At 42.6% G+C, this 26,723-nt stretch overlaps 1 protein-coding gene and 1 non-coding gene across 3 annotated transcripts; both read right to left on the reverse strand.

Moving 5' to 3' along the window:
* Window positions 1-8,381: 8,381 nt before the first annotated feature.
* On the reverse strand, window positions 8,382-11,168 carry snai1b (snail family zinc finger 1b). 2 transcript variants are annotated; one of them, XM_030055807.1, is made up of 3 exons: window positions 10,900-11,168; window positions 9,973-10,512; window positions 8,382-9,579 (listed from the first exon to the last, which is right to left on the reverse strand). In XM_030055807.1, the coding sequence occupies exons 1-3, from the start codon at window positions 10,973-10,975 to the stop codon at window positions 9,398-9,400; spliced, it is 798 nt and encodes a 265-aa protein (XP_029911667.1). In that variant the 5' UTR covers window positions 10,976-11,168; the 3' UTR covers window positions 8,382-9,397. The 2 variants fall into 2 exon arrangements, with proteins under 2 accessions (XP_029911667.1, XP_029911666.1); XM_030055806.1 differs by having other exon boundaries at window positions 9,973-10,515.
* Window positions 11,169-23,143: 11,975 nt separating this feature from the next.
* trnaa-ugc (transfer RNA alanine (anticodon UGC)) lies at window positions 23,144-23,215 on the reverse strand. The gene has a single exon. It is a non-coding gene; the product is annotated as a tRNA-Ala (tRNA).
* Between the last annotated feature and the right edge of the window lie 3,508 nt (window positions 23,216-26,723).

Here is a 26,723-nt window from a genome sequence, read left to right on the forward strand (position 1 = left end):
CATGTGTGTGTATCTGTGTGTGGGTGGAAAAGCAGTTAGCTCGTGTCCTGAGGTGACTATATCACCATTTTGTACCAGGGAAAACACCTCTAGTCAACATATAGTTAGGAGTAACGTAATTTCATATAGATTAATAAATTTGTGTTTGAGAAGTGTTTTGGTAATAAAGTTACAGTAAAGATCAACATTATTTTCTGAAGAATTTTGAGAAATTAAAATTCTTTGGAGAACCTAGTCCAAAGACTGGCCTGTTGCCTAGTTCAAGTTTTAAAAATCATAGTAGTACATGCAAGGATTAACCAGCAAAGACTAAATGTGTGTAGAGGACAGTAGAGAATGATTAGGATGCGATCATACAAATGGAAGAAATACAGATTTCCTGCTGCCTCCTCTTGAAATTCTCAAGTGTGAGATCATGAAAGCTTGACTTAGGCGAGGCAAAAGATCAAAGTCTGGGAAATTGAGAGATGAAACGGAGAATAACATCAGGAAGGGAAAATAGGAAATTATCTGAGAATGATGGCAGACAGTGACAGCACAGAAATCTTTGGCCAAATGACTGAGATGGTGAAGCCATCTACCCTCAGCAAAAATTTTAGTTAAAGGTGTGTAGATGAATGAAACTGCAGTCATAAGCAAACAGCGGTGGGTGGATCACAAACCAAGAAAAGGTTTCTGGGGTTTTTTTCTCCTTTTTTTCGGTATTTATATGTGTAAGGATGCCTTGCTCACGAAATGAGTATTGTGGTTTAATTCAAAATGTAAATGTAATAGATTGACATTGCAACATTACTAATATTTACCGCACCATGGTATTTACCATATATTTACCGTAACTATTACTGACTCAACAAACTATGTTCTTCTTTTTTTTTTAATCATGTGGCTGTCAAAAAACAAGAAGAAATTTAGAAGAAAGAAGTAAACACAGAGAAAGTAACATACAGAGAGAGCAGCCAAACAGGTGGACATGTGCCACACTTTGTGACCAAAGGGACACAGGCTCCTGGTGAAAGGATGAAAATGCCATTTGTTCAAAGGCTGATGTGTTAGTGTGGCTCACATGATTCACCACAACAGTGTATGAACCCATGAATATCACCAGTTACTTGTTGTGTAACTCATAACAGATTAGTATCACTGTGAAACCTGATTGGTTACAGCCAGGTACTTTCCCCCCAAAATCTAAAGAATATAAAATTATTCTGTTGATCCCAATATACAGACTGGAATTTTACTGACAGATTAGCATCAATGACGACCAGGTATATAGCCTTTCTTTGTCTATAACTGTCTATAATCTCAAATCTTTTTTTAATCAGGTTACATTTATTGCTAGTGCTGACATTTAAAGTCACTTCCTTTCAGCTTGATTCAAAGGAGCGGCCTCAAAAAAACCAGCAGTTATCATCTCCAGTCCTCTCTATGACTGACTGAGCTATCAAAGGTGCATATAGATTACTGTACATGTGAAGCTGTCCAGCATCCATCAACATAACCAAGCGTGGTCTCTAATGGTTGCAACAAAACATAAATTCACAGTGTAGTTTTAGTTCTGCTTATTTTAAATGTTTTGATTTGAAATTGACTTATATTCATTTATTTCCCATGGAAAACTGTTGGTTTTCTCCTTTGCATGCTCACATTTTCACAGTAAGTTTCAAACAGGCCTACTGAGCATAAGAGAAAATATTGTGGAACAGCACCAGGTGCCCTTTTTTTTTTTTTTTTTCCACAGTTTGCCATGTATATGACCAACTGTGATTAGATCTAACAGAGAGAGTGGCATCATTCCAGTGAAACGGATGTGGGCACATCTGGAAAGGCTTAATGGGAAGATGGTAGGGTTGGTGGGGGGTGGCACTGGGGGCAGTCATGTGGGAATCCTTTCAGCATTCTCCTCAGGGGGTTGTTTTCTTTGGGTTCCGAAAACAAGCTCTCAAATGATGACTTCAGTGTGCTTTTGCATTTGCACTAAGTTTGTGGGACAACAAATGTGAACTTCTCTGAATAAATGCATAGAAGCTGGAGGTGATCCTTGCCTGATGTAGTGTAGCATCAGCATGCTCCTGTGTTTGTGGATCTGTAGATCTGTATTTCTGTGTGAATGTGTATTTGTGTGTGCCTGCATGCGTGGGTGTGTGTATGTGTGTGTGTGTGTGTGTGTGTGCTTGCATGCATGCCATCTTGTTCTCCTCTCATCTGGTCGGCCCCTCTAGCTGGTAATCTGAGCATAGAGATTAGAAAGAAAAACAGCGGACAAGAATGTCTTTGGTTGAGCCAGCAAGGAATTTACAATGGTCTTCAGGCTGTTCTGACCTCTACCTCCCTCCCTTTCTCTCTCTCTTTCTGTCTCTTTCTCTCTCACACACACCCCCACATACACAGATATACCTCAGGAATATGTTGCTGCTGTTTGACATTTAGAGAGAAGACATGTTGTGATACATCCCCATCTGTTGCTGCAAGAGATGTGATAGTCTGAAGCGGCTCTGCGGCAGCTTGTGGACAATATCACGCCGTGGCTGGAGATGACACCACATTAGCAGAGACACTGGGGGGCACCAAGGTGGGGGCTTAGATGGAGTTCTGGTTTCAGAAGGACAGCTGTATGGATACTCCCGTCAAACTGGCCACAAGACGGCATGATCCCTTTCGTTCTGTCACAGCCCAGCAACCTGCCCTCCTCCCAGACAAACCACAGCCACTGTGTGTGTGTGTGTGTGTGTGTGTGTGTGGAAGGATACACAGGTCCTTGCACAGAAGAAGGGGACAGGTGTTAGGGACAGGAGGTGCCGTGTGGCCCGGGGGTGTGGTCAGGTGGTGACACACCTGTCCCTACTTGCACAAGAGGGTCTCTGGTTACACACACACACACCCTCACACTCCCTCAGACATACACACACATGCGCTCATCCACTCATGAACATCAGCCGGACCATGTGTTCTGACATGCAATGTTAGAGCTAGCCTTTCATGCAATGTGTGCCTGTTCACCATGAAAAACCAGGACCGATTCTTGTTAGGCCAAGGAAAACATGACAAGCTTAAATCTAGAGCTGGCTAATGTGATCATGATGTGAAAGGTGAAAGGACGCATGAAATGAAGGCTCTGAACATGCACTATGAAATTCAGTTGAGAGTGTTCACACATCTGATTTATCGTTGTTTTCTGTGCATCATGGCTTCAGTTTCTCCACACTCTCTAAGGATCACATGGCCGCTTCCTGTACTAAAAAGGGTAACACATAATTGCACAACAAAGCCAACTGTAAACAAATGTCACTAATAAACTTAGAGAGAGTCACAGATTGAACGAGGCTGCAGAGGAAATTGCTGCACCATCTGTGACCAGAAAAACATCTTCAGTTACCTTTGTTGTTCACTCCAATTTTTTTTTTTATTATGGCTTTCCATAAATGCAACTCATGGAAGAATCAGTGTGTGGTGTTTCATCAGCTATGAATAACATTATGTTTTGTTTTGTTTTTTAATCTGGCTGATCCAGAAACTCAAATTTCTCAGAAACAATGTGCAAACATAAGTTGATGCAACAAAACTTATGCCCCCCCCAATACCCTGCACCCCACCCCGCCCGAGGACTCTGAGGATCCAGTGGAGTGTAAGGGGACACCAGTGTGTGTGGCACATGCAGCGATTCTGTAAAACCTTGGAGATGGGGGAGATAGGCGTCTGGCCCTGGGGTGTAGATTTCAGGCAGGTGCATTTGCCTGCCCTCCGGCTCCTCAAGGGACAGGATAGGACGGGACAAGAAAAGAGGAGGGGAAGGGAGACAATCTGTGCTCTCTACAGTCACTCACACACACACACACACACACACACACACACACACACACACACACACCACACTCACAAAACCTCTGGCTGCATACCCAACTCAAAGGCTGATCTCCAACCATTTTGCCCCCTGCCAGCACTGCTAGCCCTCCCCCTCCCTACCATATCCTTCATTGACTGGAATGTGTCGGGACAATAGAACTGGCCCGGTCCTTTCCCGGCACCGCCCCTGGGCCCATGCAGGCCCTGACAGGAGAACAAAAGTGCACCTTGCACCTCTCAGCACAACCACCGGCACCTAGGGGGCAAATACCTGAATACCTGCTGTAAAATGACAGAGAGAGAAAGAGTCAGAGAGAGAATGACACAGTGAGAGGACAACCTTGAAAACAAGGACGAATGAAAGAAAATAAGAAAAAAAAGGCAGCACAGGTGACCTGCTGTCAGCTGGCAAGAGTAACACCCAGATTTCTATGCAAAACAACACGACAGGCCCAACTTTTCTGTTGATAATGCTCCCTCTCTTATTATTATTCACTTTTTCAGTCATTCTTTCATCTACCCTAACATCCTCAGCTTTCTCAGCAACACTTCCCCCATTATAAACTCAATACTTCTTCTAAAAACTCACCCCTATTCTCTCTCTCTCTCTCTCTCTCTGTCTCTGCCTCTCTGTTGTTTTCCTTCTCTATACCACCCTCATGTCACAACTTGCTGGCCTCTGCCTGGATTACTCTGTGTGTGGTTATGTGGACGCTCTGCCTTGACACTCCTTTCTTGCTGCACGTGTTGTGTAATACATCAGGTAGTCTTACAACTCAGATACAGCAAAGTACATGCCACTGTTTGCCAAATAAAAGTATGGAGTCTCACCAAGCCAGTGGCTCTTTATCAGTCTGCCAAAAAGTCGATTTTTATTCCAGCCGGTCCCTATACCAGATCATTTTAGTGACTAGAGTCTCTGTTGTGTTCTTTGATGGAAAGAAATAGTTCCGGCACATGGCTGTCAGTGGCACAAGGTTGAGAGGCAGCGATACAAACAATGCTTCTCATCTGTTTACCCCCTGTCCCTTTATGGCTCATCCTCTACCCTCTGACCCTATGGGACACAGAGGGGTCTGTGTTCAGGAAGAAACACGGCACCAGCCACATCACACACACAGACACACACATACGGACAAGCACACACATACACCATTGAAGGTGACAGCAGGGGTGTGGAGGTGGGCAGGAAATGGTGTGTACCCCCTCCTAGAGGCCATATCCTGTCCTTGAGTAAAGCTGGTTTATTTGTCCAGAGATCTGAGCTCTGTGTGTGTTCGTGTTTGTGTGTGTGTCTGTGTCCGTGTTAAGATTTCATGAAATCGGACCGACCCTGAATTTTCAGCTGTTGCAGAATTTAACAGAACTGAAACTAGGAAAGCATCCTCCTCTGAGAGCGTTTCTCGCTGCCCTAACAGTATTTGGCTCAGGAGCCCAAGCAGCACATGTCATTGATCAAATCGACATTGCAACATGTGGCATTCCTCAGCAAATTCTACTCCCCACCGATTAAAAAAGAAAGAAAAAAAAAAAAACAGCCCGCTAACAGAACCTCTCATTCTTCACCACCCATTCCCCCTCATCTCCCCATCTCTTCCCCTCAAACCATCTCCCTCATTGCTTCTTTCCTTCCAGCTCCCATTATTGTCTCCTTGTCCCTGGTTCACCCTCTCTCTGTGCAACCTCAGTCTCTCCATCCCGCCCTCCGTGCAACCCTACCTTCTCATGGGCATCACATTCTCCTTTTTAGTATCAGATGGAGAAATGCTGTCAGCATGTCAGTGCAAAATCAAAATGAAAGAATGAATTTAAAACAACAACAAAAAACCCTCTTTTTTCCAGTAGGACAAAAGCAAAGGACAGAGTCCATGGGGATTTAGGGAAGTATGGCTCCAGCAGAGGAGGTTGGCACCAAGGCCTTGGGCAGCGCCATTGTGTAAGAGCACAGCGGCCTGTAAGAGTGTTTGAAACTCTAACCCAGTGACTTAACCCTCCTGGCTTGAATCTGATCCCCCAGTGAATCAGCTCTTCAACCCACACTGCCAGTCCTGGCTCCAGCAATACACGCTCTCTTTTTAGATATAAACCACACTGAACCCCTGGTACACTGGAGAAATCTACACATCACCCAAACACACATACATACACACACATGCACACACACACATAAACAGCTGTAGCCGCACCCAGATGCTTTTTATCAGCGCTTTTGGATGGACTGTGTTTATGCAAGACTGACGGGCCACTTCCTGTGTCCCAAACACAAACACAAGCACTCACACATACACACACTTAGTTACACGCATATGCAGCACAGAGGAGTTGAAAACCACCAGCAGAACTACAGCTTTTAAAAGTGCTATTCCTACGCGTTCAGTTCAGTTAACTTAAGTTTCTATTTGACTTTTGCTGTTTCATTTGCTGCTCAAATCAAGAGTAGACACCGCACGCCCACGTAATTTGATGTACTGTGTATTGCTCCACTAATACCACTACCCAGGTTGATTGTTGAGCGATAGACATGCATTTTGTGTTTCAGAACCACACGATAACAAAATAAAACTCAATCAGCAGCAATTTCTCAAACAAGCAAAGTCACATTTATTGTCCACGAAATAACTTCCAAGGAGCCCCAAAGGAGTTTTGTAGTGTCCAGTAAAAAAAAAAAAGGATAATTTAATTTTTATAGTGCAGCAAAGCAATATTGTTTAGAATTTTTTCCATTAGAATGACATATGTTAGTTACCAAAAATGGATGGTAATCCCCTTTTCTTTGTAATTAGGTCAGCATGACAATATTTCCTGTCCTGGACTCAAACGCTGTCTACAAGGACAACACACAGGGCACCTCTCTCTCTCTCTCTCTCTCTCTCTCTCTCTCTCTCTCTCTCTCAGATCTCTCAGATGGCGGTATTGTGTGTCTGTCACTAATGGCTAAGGAATGTCACATTAGTCAGGGGCTGCATGCGTGACGCTGCGAACATTAAAACACTTTGACGAGGCCAATATGATATTACACGCGCACACACAAACACTCACTTAAAAGGACAGTGACAGGTCCAATGATCTCATTGCCTTAAAGCTACAGAATGATAGACTGCCTCCCACACACTCCAGACCCCAAATATGTCCCCCTAGCTAGATGGCAGAGCTTAAATTTCAAAAGTAAGTGAATGCACAGAGATAACAAAAATTTTCAAGTGACATGTTTTTGTGTTCATTTGAGCAAACAGAGTATCAGTATTGCGAAAAACAAAACAAAACAAAACACGGGAAATATCATCTGCCTATACATAGCAGTATTATACTCAAGTTCTGCACCCTTGCTGCCCTTTCTCGTCACCCACAGAATGTGATGCTGTCAGGGGATCAAGCACAGTTCAGTCCCCTGTGGCCTGGTTCTCTATCTCTCTGTCTGCGTAGGTGTGTAAATCATTCTCTCACCTCTTACTTCACAACAGCCTAGAGAGGTGGGCAGACTAATGAAAAATTCCCCTTGATCCAAGCAGTGCTCTAGATTAGGTGTTGCTGCGCGCATCTGTGTGTGTGTGTGGGCGTGTGTGTGCATGTGCATCAGTGTGTGTGTGTGTGTGTGTATGAGTGTGTCTTTTGGGCACTGTTTACATTTAGACTAGCTAACTCATGCAATCTGATCCCTGGCTTTGTCTGCCACCCCCAAACCCCCTTTTACACACACACACACACACACACACATGCATCTACCTCTCAACACTGTTCCATGAGAGGTATTGGAGGAAACACGTCGTTACCTCACCAAGACATGCTGGCGTCAGTGTGTGTGTGGGTCAGGAGAGCAGTGAGGAGAGTGGACACATTGTTGCCATATGTGCAACCTGGATGTTCACCCTCAGTTGGGCTTGTAAGCAGGGACATCCGCCAGAGTTCTTACAAGGTAACTGGAGTCTGACCATTACTGAGCAGATGGCCACGCAGACTGTGTGGAGCCCGGTCTATACTATGGCAACAGCATCCAGAATCTGTCTCTCTGGGGTATATTTGTTGGTTTTCAGCCTCGGTCCCCTGCCTGCAGCTGGGGCCGCGCCTGCAGCAGGAAGTGGGTCAGTGGAATTCCCACACTCAGCTAATTTCACACTGATTCTCCTATAGAGCCGTCCTGCTCCAGGCTGTTTGGAGGATCCCCGTTTGCTCGGCATCTCCCTCATTTTTATCCTTCATTCCACAATTTCACTCCCCTTCCTTTTGCCCACCTGCAATCACTCCGTCCACCCCTCCCTTTTAAACATGTGTTCTCCATTTGTGCTTGTATGTGCGCGTATATGCTGCATGCTGACAGCCTGGCAGGTGTGTGCAGGTGTTCCACATATCACTCAGCATTGCACAAACCTGTCCCCTACTCCCTATCACACATACACACACACACCACTCTATCTCCTCATTCAGAAACTGTCAGATCTTTCTTGATGAAGTCATTTAGAGATTTACTCCGGTGCAACAGCTGGTAAAATATTTTCTGCATATTAATTAAGAAATAAGTAGGCTCTACAGCAGGATTTTTTTCTTTAAAAAAAAACAAAGCTTTATTATTTACATGTGACAGAAGAAGGCACAACTTTGGCAAAGGAATCATATTAACATCTGTTTGAGTTGCAACTTTTAAAAAGGCGATGCATAAAATATGTGGTTCAAACATTTGCCTAAAACATAGCGTGAAATAACAGTCATGAAAGCACCAATCATTCAAACAGTTTCTTCAGGTCATAAAATGGCAGTAACTATTTCATTGAATGCTAAGGCAGGCCCATTTTTGGTCAAGCTTAAGTGGTCCATTCATGTACACACTAACCTCTGGTCCGATTTTTGGTGCAGGACATATGGTGTGTGTGTGTGTGTGTGTATGTGTGTAGCAAAGTATTTGTGGGGTGAGGATGTTTGGGGTGAGGAAGTGAAGAGAGGACAAGTGAGGAAGGGTGGGTCACCTGTCGTCGAGGTCGGAGCTAACACATCTCTCAGCGCCCTGCCTCCACCATACACCATACACAGACAGCTGTCTCAACACACACACACACACACACACACACACACACACACACACAGCTGCTCATATACATGCATTCTATGTATGTAGAGTATGGTGAGGAATGACATCCCCCATACATACACACACACAAGCAGCTGCAATATGGCCACAGTCCCGGACCGGCCGGCACCAATGGAGTTTCCTGGGAATTAACTACATGTCCAGCTGCCCTAAACACATACACAAACAGACGCGCGCACACACACACTTAACAGAGGCCAGCCAAAATATGCAGTGGATATTGATTTAAAATCAATTACATTGATTCCTTAAAAACTGAAGGCACGTTAAAAGTAATTTTATAAAAGCAATATAAATCCAACGTTCCCATCTTCTCATGGCTTAGATATGGGCTGGCAAACACCCTCCCAAATGTCCTCCAGGTACATTCTTACCCTGAGCCACTTTAATGTGGATTCACAAATGGGTCAGTGGCTCTAGCCAAAGGGAATTGAATCTGCAAACACCAACTGGCTGTGCCATCAGGGGAATGTGAGTCTATGGGGCAGGGCAGCACCCAGAAGCGTTGTGTTTGTGCAGCAGGGACATGCGGCTGAAGGTTCGGGAGCAGGAGCCACACTGGTACTTCTTCACTTCTGAGTGGGTCTGCAGATGAGCGCGCAGGTTGGAGCGGTCAGCAAATGCCCGGTTACAGTGTTGGCAGGAGAAGGGACGCTCGCCTGAACAGGAGGAGAAAACTGTTAGCTTCAGGAAAACTCTTGACCTGACATCAGCAGGTCATTCAAGCCAAAAGGTCTATCCTCTGGCCATTGTTTTCCAAATGATTTACAGCCAGCTATGTGGGACAAAAGAACTGCAAAAAGACAGCTGGTCTAGGTGCACCATCCTAACTGTGAATTGACTTTTTTCATGCATAATCACATTAAGACTATGATAAGATTGTGCCACTCTAAGCACAAAACATTTGCTTACACATCAATGAATATCAATGAGTGACTAACAACCACTTTTAACATGGACTGTCATCTACAAGCTAGCACAATCTGTACTTTGTAACCAAGTTGATTATTGTGAAATAACTGTTTCAATGGGGCAAAACAACTCTGACTCACCTGTATGTGTGCGGATGTGTCCCCTGAGCAGCCAGGGTCTGGAGAAGGCCTTGCCGCAAGTGGGACACACACAGGGCAGGGTGTGTGAGCGGATGTGCATCTTCAAGGCCCCCAGGCTGGTGTACTCCTTGGGGCAGTGTTTGCAGTGGAAGGCTGGGCGTGTCGATACCTGACCGGGGAGAGAGAGGGTCTGCTCCACCTGGGAACAGTGGGACAGCTGGTGGTGGGCCAGGGCAGAGGGGCTGCTGTAGCTCTTGCTGCAGTGCAGGCAGTGGTACACGTGGTGAATGGCATCTGGGCTGGGAGGATCTGAAGTACGTCCACCATCCTCCTCCTCCTCCCCACTGCTACTGGAAGGGGAGCTGCTGAGGTCCAGCGGTCCCAGCGGTGAGGGGGGCAGAGCAGGAGACACAGGGGTGATTGGGGAGAGGGGTGCAGGCAGGGTGTCCATTCTGAAGAGTGGGCTGGTGGGATAGCAAGTCAGGGCAGAGCCGTTGTCCTGAGTTGGAAGTTCAGCCAGAGGATAGCATTCTGGGACAACTGCTAGCAGGAGAGAGGGGAAAGAGTCAGGTGGCTTTTCAGTTAAATGGAACAATAATCTAATTACACAGTAAACTTGTTTTCATTCTTGGGGTCTTGTTACAGTGGAACTCTGTATTCACCACGGTCATGACCCAACAGAGCTTATTCTATTAGCAAATTTTCCAATTGACCAGGGAGCACTTGTCTCTGTTTTGGACTCAGGAGACTGTGCGCAATATTATTTAAATGATCATGAGTCGTTTGTAACTATTTTCAATGCATGTTTATGTGAATGTAATTTGATTAATACCTCTGTGACACAGACTATGTTTCACTTATCTTCACGTGAATTAATATGACAAACTCTAATCAATGAATAAGGAGGTGGGAGAAAAAAAAACTTACCACTCTGGCTCTCCAACTCGCTGTACTTTGGCTTCTTGTTGGAAAAATACTTCTTCACAAGAAATGACCGAGGCATTTTGAAATCTGGCTTTTCAGATAGGCCTAGATTAAAAAAATAAAAATTAAGTTAATTTCCAACGCGTTGTCCACCCAGATCCAGGGATGAACTCTGTAAAGCAGCAGACCGACTCCAACCCAACGCCAAAATACGCTTGAAAAGATCCACAAGACAAGCTCAGAATTTGAAAGTGTCTAGATTAGGGGATCGAGTAGCTGTCTCCTCATATAGTGACCAGAGGAGAGAAGGACCGGGGTGGGTGGGCAGATCTCCGCCCCAAGACACACCCCGTGCTTAGCGCCAATGGTCCAATTCACCGCAGGTGCCCAGTGTGCCAAAACGCAACAGTCGCGCAACCTCAAGCCTGTAGTGACACACGAATTGAAATGTGCATTGATGTCCGAACAGTTTAAACTAAAATATAGCCAAAATATGTTTCGATGAACCATAGCGATCTACATAGGTCTGACTCTGCTTTCACTCTGAGAAGGAAACCATATAGTGGATATGTAATATATCAAGAATTGGAAAAAGTCAGCATTAAAAGTTTGTTTCGAATCAAATGGGCTTGTAGGGAAAGCATTTGATGACAATTACACAATTCTTTGGCAAAATGTTGGTTTTGTTGCAGTGAGAAAGTGAAGTTTGAGCGTCCTCTGTTGGATTATACTTGACCTAGCCTACATGGTTTCTGTATGTAATCCAAGTCTGCAGCTTTCGGGGATAATCCAGTACAGCGGAGTGAAATGGTTTTATTGCAGTCTGATCAAATAATGGCAAAGGCGAAAATTTATGTACGCTGGTATGTTGGTTGAGTCAATTTTTATCCTGGTATTTCCTAAATTGCCTCTAATCAATCAAATAAGACTTAAAAATATGTTTTCATCATGACAAGTGCAAAAGCAAGTCATGCAGTTTCCAAGTCAGTTGTAGAGTACTTGTCTCATGCTTTTCCTCCTATTTACAATTATATATCTTGTTGGCATTTAATTCAGCGGAAATATATATATTAAAAAAATGCAATAACTCAACGTTTTTTTATACATGTTTTTAGTGAAATGAGGGATTCATGAGTTGTCAATGTGGATATTCTGTAGTGCGTAAAGCCACGTCGATTTTTGCGCACGTTGGTGAGGGGAGACATCTTCATTTAGGTACAGGAGACAAGCGCTCTGCTCCCCCTGCTCCTCTCCCCACACAAAAGATGATGCACTCAATTCATCCTCACCATGGCTCTCTCAGCGGGTCATGGGTGCCTTTGGATGAAAGGACCACTGTTCTTCAGCGTGTTCACAGCAGGATCTGGAGCAAAATTAACCGAGCTGACAGGAACAATATGATTATGTCAGCGCAGCGCCCTAAAACTCTCCAGTGCCCAAGGTGCCGTGAAATGCAGCGACCCAGGACATCGCCTCGAGGAGAGGGGAAATGGTCCAACGCTTGTGTGTCTCTTTGCATCCTTTTACTGATGACATGAGTTGCCTATTACAGCCAGTTTTGTAGAATCAAACACAATGAGACTGAATTATCCGTGTCACACTAAATCAAAGTCCAGATTTTATTTTTTTTCTTTATTATTATAATTTACAGTAAAGATCAAGCACATTGATAGAATCTGTATCGGAAATGGGACGCTCATGGTAGTTGTGTTTGCTGATTTATCACAATGATCAAATAAACCTACTTTCTCAAAGAAAAGTAATGTGTTATGATGTTATGGGGGGTGAGAAATTGTTTTTCATCAGGATCTTTGGCTTACTGAACTGGCGCCCCAGTAAGCGCACTTAACATGAACGACTGGAAATTAGGTGCCCATTATATCGGAATGTAACAGCTTTAGGTGGCCCTGTTTAGCATTGCAAAAAGGAGTAAAAGGCCTTTTGGTGGCAGAGCGATGGGGTGGGTGGTGGGTGTGCACCTGTTTAGAGACGCCATTGACACGGCATGCCCAAAAGTTCACACGTTGTTAGAGCCTCGTTGACGCCGACGCCACGTAGACTGGGGGTCAGGGAGGGCAAGGCCGCAGTAAAAACAAAAAACAAATAGCTGGGGCACACGTGAAAGTAATCCCAGTTGTAGGCCTGCTGCTGCATCCTGACAATGTGAAAGGAATGAGAAGCATGGAACCAAGTGGTGAGGATCCTCATATCTGGACATGCTGATCCATATGTCCAGTCCTCCCTCTCTCATATAAGCAGAGCCACAATCTGGAGGGAAAAAATATGACATTATGAAACATCCACCTGACCTAGCACACAACAAGTGGAAGAGGGTGCAACAGCTGATTACACATGTGCTTTTTTGTTGTCAAAGTGCTTATTTGGAGTGGAGAGGTTGTCTCTTGGGTTGGCTGCAGACGATTTGTGTGAAGATAGGGTCAGGGTGACCTCATGACACAAGGCTCGAAAGAGGATGCGAAAGCTCAAGATGTCCTCTGCGCAGAACAGATGTTCTCCTCTTTGGCCTTAGGGAGAAACCGGCCAGTATTTCCACAATGGCTGACTACTGCAACCTATACTTCAAATGGAAGTAATATGAGGGATGTTGTTCCTTAATTCAAGTCTTAGGTCATTAATATAAAGTTCATGGAAGTTTTACAAGCGCTGCCAAAAACTGAGTTGTACTTAAATGGAAAAGAGGTGTTTGCCAGCAAGTTAGAACATGTCTTTCTGAAATTGTTATTTCATACCTTTGGAGAAAACAAGACACTAATCAAAAAAGAATATGAAGAATAATATGTTTGCAGATTATCTCAGACCTGTACTGATTAAATGGAGAAGCCACTTTCTGATTAAATGGACTGTTTTTGTGTAGCCTCTTTTCCTAATTTTTCACATCTCTGCCATTTTTTGTAACATACTCCTCTTTTGTTGCTATTTTGTGTTCAATATTTTTTAAAAAAAAATAATAATAATAATAGTAATTTTAAACACCAAAGCATTTATTAGGCAAGATGTGTTGTATGACCGAGGCCAAGATCTTACTGTACTCTCAATGATTTATGACAAAAAAAATAATAGTAATATATTCTTTTGAACATGACACATATTGAGCTAAAACAGTTTTGAGAAGCTGTACAAGTCAATCATTTTCCAACTTTTTTTTTCTTTTACTCCAATGAATTAGTACCAGGGTGCAGCTTATTGCCCTGTTTTACATTTTAAAGCCTGTTTCTAATGACCCATGAACAATGGGCCATATTGTTGCTATTCAGTCCACTGAGATGACAGGCAACTACCACTCAACATTTACATTTGCTGTTCATGCACATCCTCATCCAGACGACAAACCTGTTTTGTGGCCAAGCTGATCAAGATGCCCATCCAGTGTTGGCTGGGGCTGATTATACAGAGGCCATCAAATTGAATCTGAAAGAAATCTGACGATTGACAGTGATCTGCAGCCGCTATTGAAGCTGTCACACTCTATTGTGGAGCCAGTTCACTTCCTGCTTGAGGGCTTTAGGGGGAGTGATGAGTGTCTCGGGCCTCAAAGGATTTCCACTGTTTGGTATGAAGACTTTCCAGGTACTGTGAGGTTAGCGAAAAGTCACCACTAATTAACTTATTGCCTGTTCTGTCCAGGTTGCAAGTCCGATTATAATTTTATCATTGCAAACTAACTTTGCAATCCCATCCATTCTCATACTGGAGGCTGTCAGCTGTTTTATCAAGACCCCTTCTACAGTGTTGTGTAAGAACACATGAGTTATGTCTGACTGCATACGGCTGCCTGGAATTTGTTTACTTGTGTGTGTGTGTGTGTGTGTGTGTGTGTGTGTGTGTGTGTGTGTGTGTGTGTGTGTTGGAGTGTGCGAGTGTTGTCCTATAGTTCAGAGGTCTACAAGTCCAGCAGGAGGGAGATAAGGTTATCCCCAAGGAATGCAGGGTTGGTCGTTTGGAGACACACTCCCACACACATGCTCCGTATACGCTTACACCCTTTCTATCAACTTCTTTCCATCACACAAACTCAAAAACACTATCTTATCCATACAGATGACACATGTACTGCAAAAGCAATTTATCCTGCATGTAAGCATACGACCAGAGACAACTGTATTTGATTTAATGGTCATTACAAATATCACTACAGATTGGAGGTGATGTGGAGTTTGCCCCGGGCAAATTTTGGCTGAAAATCTTCATTTTGCATTTCGTTTGTTTCTACCAACTTGCTCTCCCAGGGTTCTCCATTGTGTTGTGTTTAACATGCATATCTTAATAAACTGTTTAGAATTTGCTCTTACACACACAAAGATCAAGAAAGAGAATTAAGGCTTTACCCAAAAGTCAAAGAGTTAAAATATAAATTTATGGGTTTCCCTAGATGAACTCAAAAGGAAGAAAAGTACACATTTTTTTTCTCACAGGGGACAAACACACAACATGTCTCTAGTCTAATACATGTCTGTCTATCTGTCTTACACAGGCCTATCTGTCTTTACCAAAGCCACCGGAAAGGATCATAAGAGACACTGCATTTGCATAAGAAAGAAATTGGAGAGTAGTCTTGCATGCAAATGAGGATGGACGACATGTACTCTGTCACCTCATTGATATCTTGCCATCTTACTTTACCATCCCTCCTGTGCATCATCTGATTATGTTTGCAAGAGTATGGCTGAATTATATGTGCTATGTTCAACCAATATGACTCTTTGCCTATGCTGGAAAACCTGAAACATTTTTAGCCATATGAAATATGCAGAAACAACATCTAACTAAGAAAACATACTGTAAAAGAAGAAATATTAACTTATAGTTGTTGCTTTATTATGTTGTTGTTTTTTTCCAATATCCTTGCCATGAAGTGCCACATTTATATTCACTCACACCAAATGCATTTTCTGATGCAACAGAGAAATGAATGTGCATCAGTAATCCATCTCAAATATTCAAATGCACACTATAGGCACCTGAGAGGGTAAATAGGAGAGATATTATTCAGCATCCTGCATGGCTGTGGTGGGATCTTTTAAAAATATACATGAGGTATGTAAAGCAGGCTGACAATAATCCTTTTGCTTATTATTATACACTACTGTTTTGAGCATTACGCAGGAGAGCAGCTGGTTAGCTTGTCAGTAGGGATGAATGAATGAATCTGGTTTACTGTAAATAAAAAAATTGTCAGTGAGTTTCACTAATATTTTTTGCTCTTTGCTTTAATGTGCAAGAATACAAGCTGTGTCAGATTTTAATAATGTATGACTGAGTTCAGTTCTTACACTAGAGAGGGAGCAGATCGCTATAAGATGTAGTTACATAGTTATATAGTTAAATAGGCTTCTATGGGCAAGAGAAATGCACGAAAGGTTGTTTGTTAGAGATTTGTCATTCAGCAATAACACATGAAAATTGTACTGGGCAGATTCACCATTGCTTTGCGCACTATCCCAATTTGAGAAGCTAGCAATTTGTGTCTTCCTGCATCTATTCAGATATTTGACAGTGTACTAGGGAGGAACTCTCCGGCCATTAGCGCTGATGAGATCTGTTTATCTGTTGCTCTTGTATCTGTTTAATCAATCATCTTATTTCCCAGCCTTTCTTTTGGAGGATATCAAAACAATAGATAGCAGCCACAAATTGCTCCCTGGCCCCAGTTGAGAAGACTCAAATTATAAGCATTTGTTTCCATCTGTCTTTGTCTTTGTCCATAACACCAGGCAATGCCGTCTGTCTGTTGGCAGTTCTTGGCTCTCAGTACTTCCGGACTCCTTAGAGCCACCTCAAAACGTCCTTGCCTCAGCTGACCTGGCTGTGGGGGTTCTGGTCATTCTTTTCTATGTCTACAATTTAGATCCAAGTGCTGCTGGCAGTTCAAAGGGGACCAATCTCTGGGTCATCCACCAGGAAAGTGAAGGGATTTTTTCCCTTGTTTTTCCATTGACCGCGTATTTTCTGTTTGTATCTTAGTCTTTCTTCTCACCATTTTTTCGTCTGTAAGAATGTGCTGGTGGCCAAGGATAGGACCTTTATCGTCAGTATATACATTACTCTGGAATACAGCTGCTGCAGCAAGATCACACTCACATGTATGAGTTAGTGTCGCTCTTATTCTCCCACATTTTGTGATGAATTTACTCCTCCATCCTCCTTGTCTTTTATCTGTGAACTGTGTGATCTGTACATTGTCAGTACACTGCATACCAGGACCTCTTGACCTCTTTCTCTCTCCCCTCAACAGAGCACCATAGCAGGAGAGTGGAGTGTCATGCTCCTCTTCCCTGCCTTTGATTTCTCTCACCTGGGAGCCACCACTCTCCTGAACCTGGCCATCGCTTCTGCTTTGACCACGAGAATGTCTGAACCTCAGCCTCACATCTACACAGGGGCCAGACCCTCTCTGATCTCCAAGCTGCCAAAACCATCCTGATCCTCCTGCTGTCTGCCTCAGTGACCCCAGCGGCATTCCTCTTGGTAGGGAGCCCTGTGGTGTTTATCTGGTGCCACTTCCCCCATTACGTTTTCTGGATCGTAGCCTGCAGCAGCAGAAGGAGAGTCCTCATTTCCAGCAGTTTTCATCAAAGACTCCATGAGCTTTTTTCTCGGGTGAAGGAAAACCAGTGTTGGGCTTTAGGGCAAAGTCACCACCGGGACTGAATCAAGTGAATCACCCGGTGTGTGCATGTGTGTGTGTGTGTGTGTGTGTGTGCGTCTTCAATCATGTACCAACCTCACAAGAGGTGCAGCACCAACATTCCCCACCAGATGGCGATAGTGTTCCACTGAGTACAGACTGCAAAATAATCAGAGAACGCAGCACCACAGAAAATGAAGGTAAACGCCACTTTTATGAGATTTTAAAATAACAGTGGTGGAAATAAGTGAATTAAACCAAACAACTCAAGCAAATGAAATACTTTCCTCCTACACAGAAGTGGTCCTATTCATCGAGTTTTGAAAATAGGCAGTTTGATTCTCTGCACAAGTTTATTGAGGATGTGACATTTATGATGATCATTCTGTCATCCAGAGACAGGCAAGCAGTTTTTCCTTTAGATGTTATACCCTGCTTCACATTTCTTTTTCTTTTTATTGGTATTTTTGATACGACAACAGAATAGAACCGATGTTATAATACTAAATAACATTCAAAAGGCATTCTCACTAACCTCTCTTTTTTAATCTAATCTAGCAACCAAAAAGTACAACAGAATCAAGTCCACAAGTAGAGAGACATTTCCCCGCTTAGATTATTTTAAATCAACTGTGGACAACACAAACAAGCACTCCAGTAAAGACAAAAAAATGTTACATCTGAATCTACCAGTTCATCATATCAGGTGCCAGTGCGGTAAGGCACCCAACACTTTTTTGAAAATATCTCTAAAACAACATGTGCTGTCCTCCTTTACTGTACATTTCAACAGACTGAAATGGCTCAACCTATGGGGAAATTGCAAAATTGTTTTCCTGTCTCATTGCATCCTGTTGCTCACTCATTCTCTTATTACACTGAAGAAAAAGGAAAAGTGTTTGTGTGCGAGTGTGTGTGTCTATTATGTGTAATAAACTGCTGCTTAAATGAACCTGTATTCTTTATTCATCTATCATCGCCATATAATAAATAGCACAATATGATATACAAGTACATGACTGATGTAGGCATAGATGGGCAAACAGCAGTTGAGATGGAGAGGAAACGGTCGTATCTTTAAAAGAGGTGGTGAAAAGCTGATATTACCTCATAACGCGGTGTAGAGATCTGAAGCACCATCTGTCCTTTTGCGTCATTTGCTGTGTGGGTAAAGTGTTTCTGTGACATTTTGTGCATGTATTTGTTGTGCCTGTTGGAGTATTTACTGTAGCAGAATATTACACCTCCTAAAAATTTCATTCATGCCTGTGAACATCAGCAAATGTGCTCACTCACAACATATGTCTCCCTTTATGAGGTGTGTGTCTGTGTTGGGTGAGATTCAAATGTTGTCCATCTCTGCTCTGACCATTTCTGGAGAGGATACTGACACACTTTGAAGTTTAAAGGTCATCAAAAGGTCAGCTGCTTAAGCTCTGAGGAAAACAAACACCTAAAGAGCCTCATTCCAACATATCCATCATTTGAAAACTATACACTCTTACACTGTTACTGAAGGTATTGAAATAAATCCCATAATGAGATACTGTTTGGGCTATGTGACGTCTTAAGGTATTACAGGGCAGAATGAAGTGTTATTGATATTTTGACCAATGAATCGCACAGTTTCCAAACATTTTAACTATTTTCTAATAATAATAGCTTGAAACTTCCACACCGTTGTCATGCACTGCATTCAATGATTTTATCCAGCTAGTCTGATAGAAGCCCTGTATTTGTTTAGCCTATCAGTGAAATCAATATTTTAAAGAAAATTTGCACTGATCTGTTGTGTCAGGATTCCCAAGTCATTTTTGCTGTTTGTTCTCATTGCTGTCAGGTTAATTTTCAAGCAGAGAGGGAGCAAAGTGGTCTGAAGCAGCGCCACTCACTGTTCAGCTGTGGAACTGATCAACTGAGGGAATAATTCTGCTGATCCACCACAAGGGGGCGATCAAAGACCAATACTGACAAAAGCTGTTTCTAGGTCAGTGGTTTAATATCACAACAGAAAAAAAAATGTTCAGATACAGTACTCCAGACTGAGCAAATATACAGTTAAGTGGGTGAAAGGGTGCAAAATTCACATTCATGTACCTTATCAAGTCAGGTCAAGTTTATTTATATAGCCCTTCATCACAAAAGAATGTCTCAAAGGACTTGACCGAGAACAAATCCACCTAAATCAATCTGAGTAATAAACAATCAGTCGCAAAGATAATGGTGGAATACAATGTTTCAGAGTATGTATTTGTGAAAAAGGACTATAAATAAATTTGACTTGACATGACAAAGCAAAATCAAACACAAGCCAACACCCTTAAATATTCAAAGGCAACTGCAATTGCACAGTTCTCCAAAATCAGGAAGTATAGCTTTAATTTGCAATCTGAGAAAACCTCCGCCTTGAGAGGAGCAAATTAAACTCACCGTGTAAAAGGTGCTGGGAGTCCAATAAGATGACCTGAGCTTTATGTGTCAGTCTGACTCAGTACAGGTGGCTGAGGTCATTTCAATTTACACCAGTGACTTTTGCAGCACACAGCCACAATTTTTTCGCAGCAAAGTTTTTGTTTTTCACACTGAGATGCCCAAACCAAGATCACAGTGGATGTTAAAACTAACTCAGCACATGAAGTAAAGAACACTTTCAGCACAGACTTTTAAAAAAAAATCTGAGCTTCCTTAAGATAAACAATCTTTGGTTTACCTTTTTACAAATAAAACTAGTGTGGGCATCAAAGGCAAGTTTATCATCCAGGATGGTTCCCAAGTGTTTACAGTCCAAGGCTCGACTGCTGGCAGGAACAAGAGAAGTAGAAGTAGGTCTCCCGCAAAAGTCAGTGAACATCTTTGGTCTTGGAAAACATTCAGTTGTAAAGAAAAACTGCTCACATCAGCCGACAGCTTCTCATATCAATAGTCCATGACCCTGTTCCTCACTGTGCAACAGGCCTTTACTATATTAGACTATTACAGTATCATCTGCATACCGGAGCACATACCTGTCTTTATACTACGTCTGACAGTCATTTGTATACAAGACAAATGAAAGCAGGGAAAGAATGCAGCCTCAAGTGAAGAGCAATCTTGTTTGTAAGATTTAATAGGGTTGGAGTTGTATCTTCAACCCAAAGATTTTGCAACAACATCAAAGACTTGGGGGAAAAAAAATCCTAGGACAGGATGACACCACACATTAACACACAGTCACTGTGTGTTAATTTATAGACACCAGACACTGTGGAATGTGTGTGTTGTGCCGTGCCCAAGCTTGAAAAGGTCAGCAGCGTTCAATGGAATCCAAGAGGGAGTGACAGAGGCACGCACGCACGCACGCACACACACACACACACACACACACACACACACACAGGTATCAATTATGTCTGATGAGTCAGCACTGAAACCCTCTTGTTGTTCATATATACAATATGTAAAGGACACTGATGATCATTTGGTACATGAAATAATAAAAATAATATCTTGTGTACGTTGATGTAATATCTTGAATACCTGAAATGTCTTGACAAAAATGTTTTGTTGATGTAGCTACGCTTATACAGTAATTGCAATAATAATAAATTTGATTTATAAAGCACCTTTCACAACGCAGTAGCAAGGTGCTTCACAATCAACACTTAACATAATAAAGCACAAAAGAAATTTACAAGGTCAAAAAAACTAAAAGCCATAGAACGAAACACAATTAAAAACACAATAAGAGTAACAGAAACTAAACTGCCCTAATTTAAACTGACTTCACTGAAAAGCAAATTTTAAAAAGTGGTTTTTTTAAGGTGGTTTGAACGATAAGACAGAGTTAGCAGCCCTGACTTCCTCAGGCAGATTCATCTAAAGTCTAGGAGCCGTGGCTGGAAGAACTGACACCAGTACTCATATGTATGTAAGTATACTGTACTGATATGTATGAACTAGGGATTTGTCTGCAGCTTTGTGCTCAGATATTTAACTTTTGGAATTTCTCATGGCTGATTGAGGCTAATCTATATGATGTAGAATGAGTTTTTTTTCCCTAATATTTGTGATTTCTTTACCTTCACTGGTGTAATTGAGGTCGATGTGTGCATAAAGTTTAACTCCTGCAAGCCTATTTTTTGCGGGCACATTTTACACCGAAACGGGCTGTGTGTGCAGCAGTCTATATGTAGCCTGTAGGTAAAGTACAGTAGGTTACTGGAGCCTCCGACGGGAATGACTGACTGATATTTCGCCGTGTTCTCCAAGATGGCTTGCATGCCACCTGTGGGGAATGGATCTGTGCCAGTTATGTAAAGATGATTCTGGTGTTTAAAAAAAGATTTTTAGGTCATAACGATCACACATAATATGTGGGTTAAGCAGTAATGGCCACCTGAATAGTACATGTGAGGGCTTGACCCTTTGGAGTGGTCTTGTTTCATGGAAGATAGTGTGTCCTGTGCCCACCTGGCCTCATCTAAGTTTGCCAAAAGGAGACGACACTGATCTGTGGCAACCTTATTTTTTTCTAGGTTAGAGATTTGAGTACATGGGTTGCTCTTTGTAACCTTTTACCATAAGCAAAAAGAACATTGGCTCCTGGGTCTTCAACCTCTTTGGTGTGACAGAATGAGGAAGGTTGCAGTGCTCATAACTGCTGATGGCAACGCCTTTCACCACTGGCTGGGTTAGTCCCACAGGTCAACACAGGTAACTAAAACTGAAACTATGAATAAAATTATGAATGAAAAACATTAGGTGTCTGAAAGGGGAAAAAACTTATACTAAAATGTTTGTCTGCCTCCAAAAGTCACCAGATCATACAATGCCTTTAAGGCCTACTACCACCATATAAGAAGATACATCCAGGCTAGTTTGTTTGTTTGTTTGTTTGTTTGTTTGTTTGTTTGTTTGTTTGTTTGTTTGTTTGTTTGTTTGTTGGGGGGGTATCTAAAAAAAAAAAAAAAAAGCAACAGAAAATAATAGACAAAATAAGCAAAACTAAAGCTGAACAGTTATTAGCATTACAAACTGAACTAGAACAAACAAATGCTTTGAGTGTAGAAATGGAAATATTATTTTAAATTCAGTTCAATTAAATCAGTGAACTAAGAGAATCATCCATAATCCTTGACAGATTTCGACCAGTTTAAAGTTATGGCTGAGAGATAAAGAAAAAAAAGAGAGAGAGAAGCCCTGTTGTAAAAACAAATAAATAAATAAAGAGACAACACATCTGCTGTTGGTGGGATGTAGAGGTCTGAAAACGAGACGTGGGAAGTTATTTAAATTTTTAGGGTTAAGCCAGGTCACCAGGTTATTTTTGAAGTGGCAGTTGTGCTGTTAGAATAATTAGACGCATGTTTATCAATGCAGTAATATATAATTAATTTCCTCAGTGCCTTAATTAATGCTCACGTTTTTCTGTGTTAGAAGTCCTACTTGGCATTCATTCATTCAGCTTGGAGAAGTTGTGTGGATTTAAGTTGCCAGACGGATTTTCTTACACATTTCCTTGGACAGCATTGTTTTGCAGTGTCTCTGCAGACTGACGACGGTCTCCTTCACCACTGACACAACCGGTGATGTGTAAGTCAAAAGGGAAAAACTGAAAAGGAGTGGAGATGCCGGGGATTGAACCCGGGGCCTCATACATGCAAAGCATGCGCTCTACCACTGAGCTACATCCCCTACTGACGCTCCGATGTATCACCGGGGTTTTTATTACAGCCGCAACTCACGGTCAGAGTCCTCACAGGACCTGTAACAGGAGCCGGTACAGGCGCAGGGTATTTCTGTCTTTGCTGAGACTAAATTATGTAATCTCAGTTTCAGTTTAGTCTGCACGTTTTCAGTCTTTGAACCTTCAGTATGCCGTGCGCGTGCGCGCGGGTGCTCGTGCGTGTGTATGTGCGTGTCTGTTTGGGGTCTGGATGCGCACTATGACCCACTAGCTGAACTTGTACACGGCAATAAATCTCAATAGACCATTTTCTGTGTTCACAGTCTAACTAAACAATTACCCAGTGATGTCATTTTAACTTTCTAACACTTTGGACTGTGTTGAAAAAATGTCCTAGAGGGGCTCAAGTCAAGGGGAAACAACTTGTCAACAAGTGGTGGACTGTAAACACAACTGACGTCAGGATGAATGAATGGAAAAGAAACTATGGTATTTGTAGCTCCGTTTCTCTTTGATTTAATCCTAAATGCTATTTTTATCTGCAGGCCATGTTTTGGTTCAAAGTTAAAAGGGGCAGCTGGGCAGGGGACTCATCTTCCCACAGTAACTGCTGAGAAAGCCTATGGTGGACAGAATGAACAGATAGATTTTAGATTTCAGTAAAAGAGACCTGGCTGCATACACTCCATGCAGAGGTGGTTCTAATAAAACCTGAGAACGGAGCAAGTGACTGAAAATGAGAGCTTTCTCACCAGCCAAGGTACCCTAATCTTTTGGGGGATTAAAATAGCTCACTCGTTAAGTTTCATAATATCCTCCAGGGGAGCGTGAATGAGGGGCTGTCCTCGGCCTTCAGAGAGCACAGCCTGTCCTCATGCTGTGTTTTCCAGCACGCCCCTGCCAAGGACACCACTTTCAGGCCTGTTTGTTTTAGCCTTGTAGGGACAGACCCATGGGATCCATGCATGGCATGAGGATTTCAAGAGGGCTGAGAAAGGGGGGTGAGGGGGAAGAGAACGTGTGACAGGCACGTTTTCAGCCTCCTCTTCCACCTTTGTACCTACTGCTCTAAATCTGAGCCAGACGGCCTTCCTTCAGCTCTGTGATTGTGTTTTGGAATGATGACAGGGGAGCTACCATGTTATGTCTGTATTGGATAAGAAACAGCATATGAAGGTATCTGGGGACTGCAGGAAGCTGTGGAGGGGCCTGCATGTATGGACAGGCAGCAGAAGCTATTAAAGCCAGAGGCCTCTGGATGATACAGTATAACAGATGGAAATGAGAAATAAAAACTGTACAAAATGACACTGACATGAAGTTAAATGTGTTCTAAATGACGTCATACTCAATGTTTGCATGCATCTTCCATATTTTGACTGAGCATTGCTTTGACATTTAAATACATTTCCATGTAGCAAAAATGTCATTCTCTCAAATAGTCTGCATGCCTGTGGGATTTGAATTAGTACTGAGATTCTATTTGCATTTATATTGTGTTTTTCTCCGTGCTGTCCTTAGGCCCAGACCCAGTGAGAGCAGAGAGGGACAAACATTTGAGCCTGACCCAACACAGACAGGCAGACAGACAGACAGACAGACAGACAGACACACACACACACACACACACACACACGCACACACACACACACACACTCATACTCACATACTGTACATATTGACATTTGGACAAAACTCAAAGGGCTTGCAACACTAAAGGCTTGTTATTTTCATCACATGGCATTAAATGGCAATTAAACTTTAAACAGACCCTATCCCCTATTTCCTCTAGGAGTTTATTCATTTTGATATTTTGCATTTAGCTGTGGACATTATATTCTTGCTTGTCAGAATCATTTGCATAATGCTTACGATTCATGGTGTGGATTTTGAGAGAGTTTCTCACAGCCACATATACACAGAGCTTCCATACAGTATATAGCCTGTATTGTACAGAGATCTGCAATCTGAGTGGTCCTGCTGTGCAGTATACAGGTCATTTACATGACTGCTGGCACTGTAAAGCTGCTGGTCTGACCTATCTTCTGGTGCTGCTGTCTTATCATTGGCCAGCAGCCACTTAGGCAGGGGGAGAGAGGCGTGAGGGGAAAGGGGGGGAGAGAGGCACCAAAAATAAAAGCGTCAGAGACGGGATGGGAGGAGTATGGCTAAATAGTGAAAAGAAGGCTAATAAGAAGATACAGGAAGTAAATTACAAAACAATATAAACAACAAATGCTCGATCATTGACCTGACACTGGCTCCAAAGAAGAGAGCCAAGCAGATGGGCCTCCACTTCTCTACTCCACCCTAATGTTCTCTTCTCTTCTCCATGCTTTCATAATTACATCAGCATTTTTACATTGCAGTTTCCCTTTGTAAAAGCGGCACTACACATTATTATTCCAGTGTGTATCCATACCTAGCACTAACAGAAAATTCTTCAGTCAGCAGTGTTTTCTCAAAACAGAATACCATGAGCTTCAGCTTTCTTCACAATGGGAATGTTAGTAATGGCTGCTGGACTTGCTGCACCCCACCGGGACATGCACAATGAAGAAAATCTACACAACAAAACACTGGACATTTGCGTTGGCGAATGGATTTTTGCAGACATGTCAAGACTGAGTTCAGTGTTTGATTCATGTGTTAAAGAGATATCCTACAAACATGACTTCTGAGTCAACCTGTCCATCCTACACCACACCTAAGTTTTGAACCATGAGCAAAATACCAGGGTTTATGACACAAGGTTGGGTTGGGTGGAAACCTCTGAACTTGCATGCCTCAGCTGTTTCAGCTGAGGCAAAGTAAAGCATCAACTACTGAAATGCTGTAATTCACACATGCTCGTGCACACACACCCTCTCTCTCTCTCTCTCTCTCTCTCTCTCTCTCTCACACACACACACACACACACACACAAATGCACCACAGATACAGAGAGAGAAAACAGAGAGACAATGCTTTGCTCCGAGACATTGCTTTGACCTCTCACCTATTTCTCCAACCAGCCTGTGTATCTGCAGGAATCCTGTGAAGCCAAGCAAACGCTGTGAAAGCCCTGATCTGCCTGGATAACACAGGAAAAAAGAGAAAGAAAATGGAAAACCAGATAATATCCTTCCTCTGTGTCCTTGAGCAGTGCTTACAGGCCTGACTGATGTGAGATTAATATCCTTATGATTATTGTAAAAACATGACTTGCATCTCACCCATTACCCATTTGTTTTGATCACAAATGTTCAATATTACATTCACTGACACAGTAATTACCACAAACATCCTGAATTGTTATTAATGTACATCATAGCTTTTCAGTGTGGCAATACGAACCATCAAGACATGGCATAATAGGTTTGGCCAGGACTGTGACTTCTTCTGATTACTTTGAGAACACAGCCATTAACAAGTACAAACGCACAAACTGTTCTTGCCTAATGTTTATGTTCACTGTGTTACCAGGGTATGGATATCATCATCACAGTGGGTGAATGTGTGTGTGTGTGTCCCTGC

Source organism: Myripristis murdjan, chromosome 7 (assembly GCF_902150065.1).
Source record: "Myripristis murdjan chromosome 7, fMyrMur1.1, whole genome shotgun sequence".
NCBI classification, from domain to species: domain Eukaryota; kingdom Metazoa; phylum Chordata; class Actinopteri; order Holocentriformes; family Holocentridae; genus Myripristis; species Myripristis murdjan.

What these genes read in the sequence shown, in the direction of transcription:
- snai1b (XM_030055806.1), bottom strand. Translation starts at nt 10,975, where the DNA reads ATGCCTCGGTCATTTCTTGTGAAGAAGTATTTTTCCAACAAGAAGCCA. An exon ending in CGAGTTGGAGAGCCAGAGTG is followed by an intron (nt 10,516 to 10,899) that starts GTAAGTTTTTTT and finishes CTCTCCTGCTAG; the next exon opens with CAGTTGTCCCAGAATGCTAT. An exon ending in ACACATCCGCACACATACAG is followed by an intron (nt 9,580 to 9,972) that starts GTGAGTCAGAGT and finishes CCTCCTGTTCAG; the next exon opens with GCGAGCGTCCCTTCTCCTGC.